General features: G+C 47.1%; 1 protein-coding gene across 2 annotated transcripts; it reads right to left on the minus strand.

The window, feature by feature from the left end:
- Positions 1 to 1076: 1076 nt before the first annotated feature.
- On the minus strand, positions 1077 to 14726 carry LOC111074671 (membralin). 2 transcript variants are annotated; one of them, XM_022367551.2, is made up of 14 exons: positions 14622 to 14726; positions 14167 to 14542; positions 14002 to 14084; positions 13765 to 13911; positions 13609 to 13701; positions 13345 to 13547; positions 13115 to 13280; positions 12893 to 13055; positions 12766 to 12823; positions 12618 to 12701; positions 12412 to 12544; positions 4765 to 4864; positions 3738 to 4440; positions 1077 to 1226 (listed from the first exon to the last, which is right to left on the minus strand). In XM_022367551.2, the coding sequence occupies exons 2-14, from the start codon at positions 14314 to 14316 to the stop codon at positions 1132 to 1134; spliced, it is 2178 nt and encodes a 725-aa protein (XP_022223243.2). In that variant the 5' UTR covers positions 14317 to 14542; positions 14622 to 14726; the 3' UTR covers positions 1077 to 1131. The 2 variants fall into 2 exon arrangements, with proteins under 2 accessions (XP_022223243.2, XP_022223242.2); XM_022367550.2 differs by having other exon boundaries at positions 1077 to 2784.
- Between the last annotated feature and the right edge of the window lie 686 nt (positions 14727 to 15412).

A 15412-nucleotide genomic window follows, 5' to 3' on the forward strand; every position in this document is an offset into this window, starting at 1 on the left:
ACCCATACCCAATACCCATCGATGATGATGCCCTGGCATCCATAAAATCTATATATATCCATCCATAGCAGTATCTATCAGGCATCCATAGAAGTATCCATCAGGCAAGGACTGGAAGGAAATATGCAGATCAAGTCTCCGTCTCGTCTCACTGTTGATGGAGCATAATTTGTTTATGTTTCATTTAAATTAAATTGCCATCCTTCGGCCATAAACATTTATGCAAATCACTATCCATTTTCAGATGGATTTCGCCCGAGCCATGTTTCAGGCAAAATCGGGGACTAACAAGGGAATCTACTCTGGTACCTAATGTGGCTCGTCCAACTCCTACAGATCTGAGAATATATCAAATCGGCAGGATAGCACAGCAGATCGGACAAGATGTGGAGGAACGGTGGCCACGTTGGAAGGGCCTTTTCGGATTTCAGCTAATTGCATATCTCAGCTTCGTCATGTCATGGACATGTCGATGGATCGACAAACCCCAAGGACCAACAACAAAAACAACCCATCGCAACAGCCACTTCGCGTCAAAAGTTCACGAAAGCAAGGCAAAATTTCCAATGGAGTCGTTGCCGCAAATAAAATAACTTTTAGTTGTAATTCGTATATTTTTACACATTAAGAAATAACATTTTTAGCAATAGCAAATATGTAGTAATAGCTACTGGTGTAAGTTAAGTATTAATAGTCAAGAATTATACTCGTAAACCGTCCACGGGCATCGTCCCTGCTCAATTGCTTATTGCATAGTCCTAGGCCTATTGAATAGTCTCCAACACCCTCACACACTCATTGCACATCAGACAAATACAATCGTACTCGTATATACTCGTAAATATTTATGTAGATAGCCGCTGCTACAAATCCATTCGAACTTAGAAGGAAATGGGCAAAAAGTGTACAAATTACAAAGAAAATCTCTTCTCCTCTTTTTTTTTACTCAATTTTGATCTAATAAAGAATATTGAGAATTAATCAAACTTTCAAGGTCTTTTTTATTCATGAATATTCACAGTGTGGTTGTTGTAGGCGCCTCCCCATTCGAATGATGTTCAAACAAATAAACAAAATATTTTACAATTGACATTTAATGAAATTCAGGAAAAAAATTGCTCAAAATAAGCATCAGGGGCCGGAAAGGTTTGCGCTCAGTCCGCCCGTCCGTCCGTCCGTTGGGGCATGCGGTGCGGCCTGGAGGGATCCTGGGATCCCTGGGTTCGCTGGTAGATGGGGTGTCGAAAAATTAATTAAAAATTGCCAGCGAATTTTTTCTCGATAAAAGCAGCCGACAGAAGGTTGGCGAAAAGTTAAGTCTACATAGCGACTAGCTTGCGTGTGGCTGTGTGTGTGTGTGCATGAGCTTGGTTGTGTTTGTGTGGCTAGGTGCTTGTGTATACATTCGTGCATGTACATATGTATGTATGAAATTTATGTATGGGTGTGGAAACCCTTTCTATTGGCCTAATTAAAAAGCATACAAGTTTCGTAACTTCCTTCCTTCCCCCTGCCCCCCCTTAATAACACAGTTTGCCTGCAGTCGCTGCAGTCGTGGCAGCAGCAGCATCAGTCAACCTTTGAGTTCTGTCTAGTTCACACACGCTCTCACACCCACAACCAATCAACATCCTCATATCCACTCCTCCTTCCCCACCCCCTTCCATTCACACACACACACGGGGATAGAACAGATAAGGTAGGGCGGGCGGTTGGGCAGTGAGTCGTGGCTGTTCTCCAGACATAAGTACACCAGACAAATTATCTACAAATTTACTATCTCTTTTATGTATAACATCTTGTTATGCGGTTAGTTATGTCGGGGGAAGGGGTGGTGCTTAAATGGGGTAGGGGGGGTAGTGGTGCAGGGTGGCCCAGTGGCGCCCGGGGGGAGGCTGGGGCCTGGCCATTAATGCGTTGCTTATTCTGCTGCTGATGTTGCTGCTGTTGCTGCTGTTGTCACTTGGTTTGATGTATGTTGTGGAGTTTTCATTAGCTGCTGATGGTCCTTCTGCTCCTGCTCCTGCTCCTGCTCCTCCCTCTTTGCCTTGTGGTTTGCTCCAGCATTGAGTTGGCAATTTGCTGTTGACGTTGGGCTGTCGCCTCCTATAAAATCAACTGTTTGCCTGTCATCCATCATTGGCCAGGCTGCTGCTGCTGTTGCTGCTTCTGCTGCTGCTGCTGCTCCTATTCCTCCTGCCCCATCGTCTGTAGATTCTTTTGACATGGCAGCTGCTGATGTTGTTGCTACTTCTGCTGCCGTCGCGGCCTCGTCCGGCTTGTTATTCTCCTGCTGGTCATTCATAATAGCATGAGCTTCTAGTGGACAGCTTTGCTTTTCACCTGATGCCGCTGCTGTCAGTCCCCCCCGTTCTGCGTTCAGAAACTCTGGCAAATTATTTTCTAATTGCTTTGCCTTTGGCTGGGACAGCGATTGGGACACAGAGTGGACGTGGATGTGGGTTTCGATCCCGGTCTCGGCCCCATTTCCTGCTCCCGTCCGGGTCGTAAGCTGCTGATTTGGTTCTTGAGTGGCAGCCGCTCCCACTACTCGTTTTGCAGTAGTTTCATCCGACACATTTATAATATCCGCCGCAACGGAATTTGGATTTTCCAGCGCCTTGGACACGCCGGGCTTTTGTCCGCCCCCACCAGTTTCAGCGCCTTCCTGTGTCTGTGGAGCCAGCGATTGCGATTCGCCCTCCTCCTGCCTGCCGTTTCCTTGGGCTGCTGCATCATTTATGCCTGCTGTTGGCTCCTTGCGTCCCTGATTCGTTTCGACATCTGGAATATGCAAGGAATTCGAGGGCAAAGTGAAAATAAAACAGGAAATGACAAGCCAAACATTTACAGTGAATACTTTTCGACGGAATTGAGAAATAATTTCATGCATATTACGATTATTGTACACAGACGGACTCACAGCAAAGAGCAGAGGGATCCGCTGAAACGGAAGAAGCAAACGGACGGACAGAGGAGCGTTTGGTGCTGGCCAGGTTGAAATGAGGCGATATTAAATATGCTTCATGTTTGAGTAGTCTGCCCCCGAGAGGAGCAGCTACTCGATGGCATTTATTGCCATTGAATCTGTTATTTCTTATACAGACACACACACAATTACACACACGTACACACACGTACACACACAGTACATTTTTTTGCCCGTTTGTCGAGTGGAGCTCAAATTTAGATTTATCTTCCAAACGATTTCACACACAGCCAGAAAGGGCTTCATGGCAACGGACACAGTGTGCAGTGCCCGCCACACACACGCAAAAAAACGAATGCAGAGACAGTTGGCATGAGGAACTATTCGAAGAAGAGATATTCTTTCTATCCAAAAACATATACCCAAGATGGAAAGCTGTTGCTTTTGGCTTGTATATTCATTGCAAAGCAAAGAAAAGGAAAGAAAAGAAAAGGGAACCTAATTCTCTGCTATGAAAGCATGCCAAAATAAAGCATTCGACAGGGAATGGTTTTCCTATTTTCGGTAAAAGATAATCGCCTTTGAATGACGTTGCAGTTGAAAATGTGAATGGAATTATTTTAAACTGAGTTTTGCTCCTGAATCACGCATCGCGCTTCGGATCTCGCTGGGGCTTAGGCCCATTGAAAGGGTATACAAATGCGAGCTGCAAAAGTTACGAGTTTAAGCCTCGAGTGTGGGCAAAGTCAATGAAGTGTGCCGATCCCACTCAATTAGGGCCGAGGGGTATGTCGCCAAAAAAGCTCACCTGCTGATGTGGAAGATGCCCCTGCGTTGGAGGTTGCTGCTGGTCCTGCACCGGCTTCTGCTTCTGTGGTGCTGCTGTTGGTAGTTTCTCTCGGCTGGCCACCATCCGCTAATTCAGCTGCTACGGCTGCTGCTGCCCTCTGGTTTGCGGCGGCGGCGGCAGCAGCAATGGCTTGCACCTGATTGCGCAATTCGGGTATGTCGGCCATATTAACCCGCTGCAAGAGGACATGCATCATTCGGCCGTTGGCACCGTGGCCGAGAAAGACACGCCGCACGGTGGGAAACTGGTCGCGACGCTGCAACAACTGCCCAACCAAGGGCAGGCGTCTCAAATTGGCCAATGCAACGGCCATGGCAGCCGTGCCGTTGTTAGCTACCGCCCCCGCTGGCGGCATCTGGGGCTCGTCGGGTCTTGGCTGCTGCTGCTGCTGACGTTGCTGACGCTGAGCGCCCAGTTGGCTGAACAGACGATTCATAATGTGGATAACACGTTGAAAGGCCGCCTGCTGTTCCACGGGTACAGGCACGATTCTGGCTGCCGCCACTCCTCCGCCTACTCCTGCTGCTGCTGCTGCTGCTCCTGCTGCTGCACCTCCGGCAGCAGCCCCCGGATTCACCTGGTTGCGTGTGATTATGAAGACCTGATGCTGTGCCATGATGGCAGGCAGCTCATACCGATGGAAGAAGAACACCATCGAGTGCTGCAAAGGCAAGAGAGAGGGACAGATTTAGTATGTGCCCTGACGGAAGCGGTTATGCGATGATGCTATGGGGGGCCATGGGGCCATGGATCCATCCTTTCATTCAGTCGTTCAGTCAGTCGCTCCTCCTGGCACGTGTGCTGGCTCCGGCATACACGTGAGTCGGCAAGGGGAAACAATACGACAATGGGTAATTTGTCATGCACTTGACAGGCGTAAACTTTCCCCTGGAGCTGGCGTGGCTGGTGGCTGGCGGCATCCCCGTCATCCCAGGCGTTGCATAACGCATTCATTATGCGTCATACCTGTGGCTACGTTACCCACCTGAATGAAGAGATACGAGGAGAGCAGTGCCAGGGTCCTGTACTGTCCACTGAACCGGTAGTGATACGCATAGAATGCGAAATGATACAGATAGAAGAACCTGCAAAGGCATTCAACAAAAACATAAATGTAAATGTAGTATTCGGGGTAGGATTCAAAAGGATTTTAGCTTAAATTCAGGCGGGGAATGTGGCAGAGCAAAAAGATTGCTTGGGATATTCTCCATAAGATTTCTCGCAAATCACTTACGTGATTTTCCGATTCGTTAAAGTTACATGAAATGATTTGTAATATTATATCTAAAATTCTGCTGTTGCTGCTACTTGGCCTAAGAGTGTTGCCCCATTGCCCCACCACCACCACCCACCAAAATGTTGTCATCCATTTAGCGCCTTCGAACACCAATCCAAGAAGATATATGTGTGGTCGTATATACACCGCATACTATGTACATATATCCATTGAAAAGAAGCTAAAATTCAAACCCTCATCAACCTTCAGCGATCGGAACGGGTCTGATGGGTCTCAGGGCTTGATGGGCTGATGGCTATGGGGGGTGTTCGGTGTTGGTTGTGTTGGTTGTAAGCGACAATAATGATTACCATTCGATAATATTGTATTTAGCTGACAGAAATACTAAAAAGCGAAAACATATTGGTTTCACTGTTTCTATTTTTCTTGTTTTTCCCCCTCCCTCTACCACTCAGTGTAGGTTTTCCGCTGTTGTTGCTGCTCCTTCGAGAGCTCCTTTCCGTGTTGCTGTGCCGAAAATAAGCCATGAAGAAATGGGTCAGACATATGGTAGAGTGGGAGGGAGGGAGGTATGGCTAGAGTGTAACAAGCAACAGTCGCTGAGGCGGACAAATATCCAGGAAGGCCGACTGTCAAGACAACAGCGAAGGCAACAATGGCCACAGGAAGGAAGGGCGGAAGGGCGGAAGGACGGAAGGAGTGAGGGTAGAAAAACACTCAAGAGGATTTAATAATATAAATAATTGCTGGCGCTGTTAGTTGAATTGTTGTTCACCAAAGACAACAAATAAAAAACACAATGGATGGCCATAGCAACAACAACATCCAACAGAGTCGGCAATAATGACAACGAAGACTCCCATGCCATTCCACTCATTGATAAGCAATGTCCAAGCGTATGACAGGACAGACGGATAGAGCCCTGACAACAGGACCTTTGGCCCTGCCGGCGTGTCCAGCGGAATTCGACTTTAATTTATTTTTACAACGATTCTCGAAGATGGTAGCTCGGGGGGCTAGGTGGGGGCATGTGGGCATGGCCATGATTGAGTTATGTTATTGAATTTAATTTGAGTTGATTGTGTGCACACACACACTAATACACTAATACACTGATACACCACAAGCCCCGCACTAATACCAAATGCCAAATACCAACACAGGCAAACCCAGCAGAAACCCAGCAAAAACCATCAATATCCACGAGCGACAAATGAAGACACACGACTCTTAGCCTTTCCAGGGCATTGCGCAACCCGGGAACCATTGAGGACTTGTGGAGCATTATGGACACATCCACAGCCAAGCCAAGCGAAGAGCTTCCCAGCAATTTCCTCAATTTCCACCCCACCCGAACAAACACACCCATATCCACCACACACACAAACACACACACACATGCACGTAAGCAGGAGGAAGTGCGAGCAGCAGACACGTAGACAACACTTATCGCTTGTTCGTTTCCGTTTCATTCGCTTTCCTAATGTACCGTAGCGTTGACAAGCAGGCAACGCCTTGCCTTGCCATGCCTTGCCCCCTTCTAACCCTTCTAACTTTAATCCTGGCTGCCTTTCCATTGCTCCAGTCCCTGCTCCCTGCTCCAGTCTCCCTTGCCTTCATAGCCTGCAGCTTCACAGTGGCCAGAGAGTGCAGCAAAAGTGAGCAACGGCATTCTGATTCGGAATGCACTGAGGTTACAAGAGGCCGCCAGACGAAATGACCTTTACACACACACACATATATGCATATATAATCTTTCGTTTCTAGTACTTCAGATAGCCTAAGTTCAAGCTACAATCTACAACTTTCGGTGGAGCTCTCTTAGCTTTAATCAGTTTTAAGGTCACTTTGAACCACTGTACGTGGACGTGTCGGGACGGATGTGAGCCACGCAAATACTGTCGGCATTCATATCATTCGACCCGAGCGGAAATGGGTTGGCCAGGAGGGGGAGGGGGAGTGGGGGTAAATGGCGTGTGGCAGTGGGGACAACTGTTGCATGTGTCTAGTTAAATAAGCACCAGCAGCTCCAGCACCGGCACTTGCCCTCCAACCCCGAGTTCCGTTCAGCTCTTCTCACACTTGCCAGCAATTGTTAAGTGTTGCTGCTGCTCCTGCTTTTGGTGCTGCTGTTGGGGGGGTGTTGCTGGCTTTGATGATGATCCGATCTGCGTCATAAGTGTTTATTTGTTGCAAGCAAACAGCAGACGGATTAAAGCTGTGGGGCAACCTACCTACAACCTGCACGCGATACGTAATAGTTTTGGTGTTCAATGAGCTTGTACATACTGATGCTGCTGCTGCTGCTGCTCCTGCTCCTCTATGATGCTTTTAATGGCATTTGCATATTGAATTGCATATCGGGATAAATGTATCCGAGTGTCGTGTGTCGTGTGCCGTGTGCCGTTTTCGTTTAATCCAAGAGATTGAATGGAATAAAAACTGCATTTACCCCGCATCTATGCCCTTGATGCAAAGAGATTCCTTCCTCTGCAAAGGCTTGTTGCATTGAAATTTAATAAGCTTCATCATGAAAGGGATACGCCAAGTATTTTTACTTTCCTTGCTTATTACTCTTTGCGTGCAAGCGTTGCAAGTTGTATTTAATTTGCATGGGTGGCTGATATGCTATCAGACTTTCGTTGGAATTGTTTTTCATAATATGAGCAGCATAAATGGAGCAAGATACAGGCTTAACGATGCACTCATTTGATCTGTTCAACTTTACCCGTAATTCAACACCCAGAAAAAAAAACTGCAAGCTAAAATCGTATGTGAATGCAGCTGCCACTTATAAAAAAATTAATTGGAATATCACAAAAACTTAAATACTATTTGCTGGCAGAACAAACAAAACACACATCATATGTACATTGATGGCCCAAATGCCCTGCCCTGCCCTGTCCTGCATATGTAATCCCCTGCCTGCTGCTGTTAAAGGCGTGAAAACGACCCATTTTTGTGCATAAATTGGAACAGAATTGGCGCATATGCAAACAGTGGCCTACAGCTGGGCCTGTCGATGGATGAGCGAGCGTGTATGAAGGCACGTTGCGCATACGCCATGTTAGCAAACGAAATAAACACAGGCAGAAAGAGGAACTGAAACTGAAACAGAAGCAAGCAAACAAAACAAGGAGTATATCCCATACATACATACGTATATATATTTATAACAATGAAGCGATTCCGCCTCGTTATGGAACACTCATCAACTGCACCTTTGAAAAACACCCCACCCCCCACTACAGCCATAGAGAGAGAGAGAGAGAGACCTGAAGAGGCTTCCTCCTTTTTGAGCCACTTCTGGCAATGCGGGGGCAGGTAGGTAGGTAGCGCGGCGGTTGGACAAAAGTTATGGCAGAAAAACAAACTTGACGCAATTATACTTTGCGTAACATGATCTCAATCAACACGAAAACGGGCAGAGCAGAGCAGAGCAGGGCAGGCAGAGCTTAGCCCCCGACCAGAACCCCTTCACCATGGCTGCCAATGCCGTTGACGTTCGAGGCCAACAGCGACGACACCGGTGGCCACCTTTGAGACCGAGACTCGGGGCCCAGGACACAGTACCCAGGACCAGGCAACAGTAACAATAGCCAGCAATAGCAGCCCCAAAGAGCATTCCATATATACGTAATACGTATACGTATATATCGCATATTGTATGGCCCTGTATAGGTGTGCCTCGGTGAGAGTGTTTGTTAGCGTAACAAGCGTGTAAACAACAGGGCGGCCAGGCGTAAGCGGAGAAGGTTGGCAGGAGCCACTCGAAACGCGCTACTGTAACCGACCTCAAACCCTTCCTCCATCAACCATCAGTCAGTCAGTCCAGCCTGCCAGCCAGCCAGCCAGCCAGCCACCCAGTGCCACCCCTTTGCAGCCCTTGCCTGCCGACAGCATTTGCTCTTTGATGCCGCAGTGGCAATGTCTTGGTGCTGCTCCTGGCCCTACCTACTTATGCTCCTGCTTCCAGCTTGCAGCTTCCTACTTCAACTTCAGCTTTTCGACGCGACAAACAATCTGCGCAAGACTCAATTCGGATTCATAGCCAGCAGGCAATGGCAAAGGCACGGGGCAGAGGCAGAGGCACGAGCAACGGTACGGGCCATGGCACGGGCAACGGCACGGGCAAAAGGAAAAGTCAAGGAAGGGAGGGAGGGAGGTAGGAGGACAGTCGAGTAGGGCAGTCACTGGGAGTCAGGTGTTTTCTTTTAGCTTTTCCTATGCGTTTGCAGCTCATTTAATACGTGTCGTCTGCCCCGTGCCTGGCAACCAGATTTAAGCACAAAAGAAGCATTACGCGCCGCAAGAAGCCGCAGGGCGAAAGTAAAACGAGAAAATTGACAGAAAGGGGTTGTTGGATGGGGCTTATTATATGTATATGTACATATATAGTATACTCGTATATGTACTATAGCCCACTGTCTGTTTGTATTTAGGGGGAATGACGGCTCCAACTCTCGCTCGTTAAACGGCGATTAAGCAGAGCCCCCCCCGCCCAACCGAACGGCCTCTCCTTTGATGACTTTAAAGTCTCTTAAAAGTCAATTAGAGCGAATAGAGCGACGCCGGCAATTGACAGTGGGTGGCGCAGAGATGGCGAAGATGGAGTTTCGGGCGGGCTCAAGTTCAGGAGGCACTCTGGATGGTTCAGAAAGTGTAAGTTGGCCACTTGACAGTTTTAAGCTGCCATCAGCCATACGCCATTTGGCATTTTCAGTGCCACCCGTTTGCCATTTTGCCATTTTCGCATTTACCATTTGAAATTTGCACTCTGCAATTCACATTGATTGCAACTTTTAGCAAAAGTTTAAGTACACAAATTAGTCTATGCAATGAAATTAATACCGGTTGGTGGTCGCTGCGAGGCCTGTGAGGTCTGTGGGGTATGTGGGGTCTGCGAGGGGGATACTCGCTGTGATACTCGTAGCTAAAAAGCAGAAAAACGCCGCCAGGATGTTTGTCTTTTATGCTAACTTCAATGCCAGCCGGCTCGACTGGGATCCCAGACCAACTTTACCACAAAAACAGGCGGGCAAATACGGAAGCAAGCAGAAGAGGGAGCACGGCCAGGGGCTACCGGCAGGAAGGAAGTCAGGAAGGAAGCACGAGAGCAAGCAATCCCGTCCCTGTAACCCATAACCGCAGGACCAACAACAGCCGAGGCAGCACCAGAAGTAGCAGCAGCAGCAAGTAAAAGCAGTCACGGAAACCCCTTCAACTGCTCCGGGCAGTCAATAACAGCAAAATTAAACCATACGAAAGCACACATATGTACATATGTACGAGTATGTGCATATGTATGTACATACTCGTGCGTGGGAGTACACTGCACAGGCACAGGCACAGGTCCACGTCCCCCACAGACGGACGGATATACTACTATGTTGGCTATGTTTGCATCGTTTCTACCATCTACCATATGTTTCGACTTTTCACGAAATTAATTTTACTTAAAGCACATGACCCCCAAGGGGCCATAGAGGAAGTCTCAGCCCCGGCCCCAGTCTCAGTCTCAGTCCACGTTGCTGTCTAAGGTCTTCCTTAGATTGAATATTGTTTGCCATTTGAATTGCATAAAAAGGATTTCGGATGCCACAGACTGCAGTTGTATATCAGTTTCATGCAAAAGTTTTCTCTCTCTCGAAAAGTTTGACAATCTATGGGAGCAAACGATGAGTTATGGGGGAACTACAAACGCCCATGGGGAGCACACAAAATAGATACTTTCTTATGGCCAGAAGCAATCGGAGATTATTAGGGAAACCACATAAACATCAGGTAAGCAATCATCTGTCAGGGACATCTACATACTATGAACTTCTGCAATCACTATAGCTGTGCGGTTTCCAATGTTATGAATTACTAATTTCAGATCTAGTTTCTGCCGTAATTGATTACGATTAAATGTACATTGTTGTGGGGCTTTTGCCTGTCCCTGGCAATGCCAGTCAAAGCTCAAAATAAACAAGGCGAGGGCGCTTTTAAAATCATTCGCGCCAATGAATCTTTAATGGATATACGTGAATAGGACAAGTGGTCGCTGAGGAGCCCACACCGACAGGCCTCTTCTTGGCCATGGCCAAACACTGATAGCCTTTTAATTCAGCGCAAATTACGCAAAATCAACACCAGAAGGCGGCAGGGCGGCCACTGATTGAGGAGAGGGGTGCATGCGCATGAATTCATAATCAAGAGCCGCTTCTGGGCATCGCAGCCACACAGACTTTGGGTCCCCGAATAAAAGGGAATTTTCAAGTGTCTTTTTGAATTATTGATGGTCCGTCCACCCGTCTGTCCGACAGTCGTCGCTCAGCGCATAGTGGAAATTGATGCCCAGCCCCGCGTCCAAGCTTCCGTCCATAAGTTGCCAAAAAAAAATAAGCATTTTGTGGACGCGGCCGCTCTCAATTATGCAAAGTGCGCGTAATAAACCGCAAAGTAGCCTGCCCTGGAGTAGGAGGCGGTGGAGGGGATGGATGGGGTTGTCCGCTGTCCGCTGCTGACGTGCGTGGTCATTAATGTTGATCGAACCCGGGGAAATGTGAAGTTCTAAATTTCTACCACTTTTTTTTCGTGCCACTTACTCGTGCTCGTATTCCCCTTTTTGTTGTGAAGAAGCGAGTTTATTTAAATGTTTGCTAATGGCGAGGCTCGCTGGGGTATGGTATGCTACTACTACTGCTGTATAGACTATATAGGGGGTACGGCGTACACCCGTATTGTGGCACGAGTGGAGGCGAGTGGGTGGCGAGCGGGGTGGGTGGTGCCTTGGGTTACGCTTGTTGACTTAAGTGATGAAAATTCTCTGTTTGCTGGTGTCTACTATGTGTCTGTGTGTAGGTCGGTTGGGCGGTCGGTCGGTCGGTTCAGGGATCCCATGCCTCCCCATTTCCGAAAGGGGATGGGTGGGTACTGGTCGATTTGTTCTGGCCCCGAGGGAGGCTTGCGCAAGCCAAGTTAATTTTCAAATAACAACCGAGACGAGAGTAGATGGACACGGGACAGAACAGGACCAGGATAGGGAAAGGAGTGTAAAACACGCCGCATCCCAGGTCGTAGAAAGAAAATATGCGAAGCAAACGAAATGAACTGTTAAGTGCTGATGATGATGTGGGTGGTGGTGGTGGTGGTGGAGGATAGAAATGACCGAGACGATGCTGGGTTGTACCTATTATCTATGGCCGGATAGAAGGAGCAGAAAAACCAGCAGCACCAGCAGCAACAGCATCATGGATGCTGGAAAGGATTGCAGACTTAATGTAATTGAATTTGTCATTCACCCAAGGCACACGGGCAATTGCACAAGAGAGAAGTCAAGCACAGATTCAGAGGGGACAGGGGACAGGGGACAGACACAGTGCACAGGGAAGTTGCCAAATCAGTACACACCTGAGCCAATGACGCTTGGTGATGCTGGTGTGGCAGCATATGGCATCGTATTGATCCGCAATCCACACAATCAGTATGATGTAAAAGGCCGTTGTAGTGTCATTAAAGAACTCCGACATGATGGCCTCCATTCCTGCAACGAAACGGTCACGCACATCAGGTTAAATGTCAAATCACATTAACATCGCATTTCTGTATAGCCACACCTACGAGCGCCAGGATTACGGTCAGGAGCGGAGCAATGGGGAACCTAGCAGACACATTGTACTCCAGCATTTGCAGCAGATCCACTGGGAAAAGGAAACGGAATGTCATCAATATCAAATAACTTAATTTTCTCACTAGAATATTTACCTATAAAAACAAAGATCTGATGATGCGAGTACCGAAGGAGCATGGACACGGAGAACGTCTAAAAAGATGGATACAAATGTTAGCCCGAGAGTCTAGCCAAAACTTCGTATTACTCTCGAATGCTTACAAACAATAGCATCACAGAAAAGGCAGCCGGATAGCTGCTCCAGGCAGCCCACCACATGGACACAAAGCGATAGTGCTCGCCAGTGATCACATTACGCAAATAGCCCTTGTTCTCCTCCTTCTCTGCTATTGTGCGCACCGCGGCCATCAGTAAGTCATCGTAGCTGCAATAGAATTGTGAAAAATTAGTAAATAATTGCTTAAAAGCTCGTTTAGGGCTCACCCTAGTAGACGCTTGAGCAAGTAGCGCGTTAATCTATCGCCGAAGCATTCGTTTGTGTTGGGATCCAATTGCACTGTGAGCACGGGTATTTGCAGCCGCTTGCGGGTGGCCGATGAGAGGCGCAGGTGTCCATATTCTAGCGAATACTCGACAATGTATTGCTCATCTGCGGGGCAAAAGGCCACATTTGCTGAGATTGTTCCAATATAATTTAATTTCAGATTGCTCACCATCGTCGTCTTCGTTTTTGAGCTGTATGGCATTGGGGTGATCGTAGGTGTCTAGTATGTTGATGGCATCGAAGTAATAGTACAGAGTCTCGTTGCTATAGGCAATGGTCGGGCGAACGGGCAAGCCCAGCTTGCGCAGGATCGCCTCATAGCGCTTGAGTCTATTGTAGTTGTCCAGCGTCTGAGGGCCCTCGTCATAGTAGCTGCAACAGAAAGCGTTTGCTTATATACAACTGATTTGGGTACCTTGTAGCATGTTCTTACTAAGAATCTTTAAGGGAGCGAACCACCTGCTGATCCTGCTTGATGCTCTGCCAAATGGCTCGCTTCTCCGCCAGATGGGGAATAATCTCCACTCTGCAAATAAGTAAAATGTTAGCAAGGCAGAGAGTTTAAGGGCATGGTGCTTTTAGGGCTTGCCTGATGACACCTTCTCGCGGCCAGTTCTGCACCTCCTGCAGACAGGTGCAGGGATTCTTGATGAAGGCATGATGCACATAGACGAGGGTGAAGAAGAACACCAGCGCTTTGGCCAGCAGCAAGAACTCGATGGTTAGCTGAACCTTCCTGCAAAAACACCATAGGAATCAGCATAGATAAGTATACAGGGGTGCACCCATGCTCGTCGATAGCCAGATAAGGGGCAATGACTCTTACCGTGGCACCAACTCTGCATACGCGGCCGCCGCACGAAAGTAGATCGCATGGAATAGCCGATCCCGCATGTTCATCATATTGTTCTAGAATTATAACAGCGAAAGTTCATAGATAAGCGTTTTTGTTTTCTCTGTAAAGTACTTCGTGTGCATGTGTAAAAAGTACCTGTCCAGCTCCGCCCCCTAGGCCGCGATTACGCGCGTTGGCGTTCCCATTCCCATTGCCATTTCCATTTACATTCGGGTTACCGTTGATGTTATTGATTTCATTGGCAACGGCGATTTCGGCTGCGTTCTCGGGCAGCACCGCGGCCATGGCTCCTCAGGGTCTGATCTTGAGAGTGGGGTCGAGTGTTAAGAGTAACTTCCGTGTCTTGTCCGGGCCGTGGCTTCCGCAATCTTTGATTTGGGGCCGAAAATAACTCCGCTCTGTTGTGGTTGTTGTTTCTTGTGTTGTTGTGTTTTCTGCTCGGCTTAATTTTTCTTTTGCGTGTTGTGCCTCATCGTTTGCGACATCGTCACTGCCCCAGGCAATCCCCCTGCTGTCATATTGAAGTGGGTGATCCCAAAACCGTTAATTATTATTATAATTTACAGATAAATTAAAAGAAAAACACCTACCATTATTATTGTGAATTAGGGATGGGATGTTAAATTCAATCGTTGATAATTTATTTGTAGTCGATATATTTTTGCGATAACGGCTCAATTTGTCAGGGCTGGTGTGACCAGTCGCTCGCTAAGTGAATGATTCCAAGGTTCGCTCTTCCGAAGGAAACCAGTTCAGTTCCAACAATTGCGCGCTCAAGAGCGAAATTTAAATATCAGAAATAGCAGAAATAAAATGCCATGTAGAGTCGCTTTTTATTTTTATTTTCTGCAAACCAATGTACGAAATTAAATATCTCGATGCTTCGATCTCCACTCCTTCATATAAATAAGCTACATTGAATGTCGTTTAATTTAGTTTTACATTGATTGGTGGTTGTGATTTCTTTATTCATGTTACGCATTTGTTTTCTCTATAGTTCTCATAGTCATATATATAGTTACGCATATGTATTATGATGTGTGTATAACTACATACGTGGGATGTTATCCCATTAAGCTACAAAATCATACTCATAAGATGAGAATGCAAACGATTTCTCTGCTCTCTGCTCTCTGCCCACTGCTTTCGTTTTCGTTTTCGCTTTAATTTTATTTTTATTACTTTACGTTACTTTGTTTCGTTCTCCCCCTCTTTGCGCACACTTACAAATGTTTCTTTCAACAGGCTATTCGGATTGGATAAGTTGTTTTTCTCGCATTTTTTTTTGCTAAAAATTTCGCTATGGGATTGTTAAGTTGCTGTTTTCGTTTCTTACTCTTTTGTTTGGTTTTCTTTTTAGCTAGTTTTTTCGTTTTTTTTT

The sequence above is a fragment of the Drosophila obscura genome, unplaced genomic scaffold (genome assembly GCF_018151105.1).
Source record: "Drosophila obscura isolate BZ-5 IFL unplaced genomic scaffold, ASM1815110v1 contig_17, whole genome shotgun sequence".
NCBI classification, from domain to species: Eukaryota; Metazoa; Arthropoda; class Insecta; order Diptera; family Drosophilidae; genus Drosophila; species Drosophila obscura.

Bases quoted from the DNA above. Each gene is read 5' to 3' on its own strand.
- LOC111074671 (XM_022367550.2), bottom strand. From the start codon at position 14,316: ATGGCCGCGGTGCTGCCCGAGAACGCAGCCGAAATCGCCGTTGCCAAT. The intron at 13,702-13,764 runs GCAAGCCCTAAA...ACTTATTTGCAG, and splicing joins CCGCGAGAAGGTGTCATCAG to AGTGGAGATTATTCCCCATC. The intron at 4,441-4,764 runs GTGGGTAACGTA...TTGCCTTTGCAG, and splicing joins CCTCGTATCTCTTCATTCAG to CACTCGATGGTGTTCTTCTT.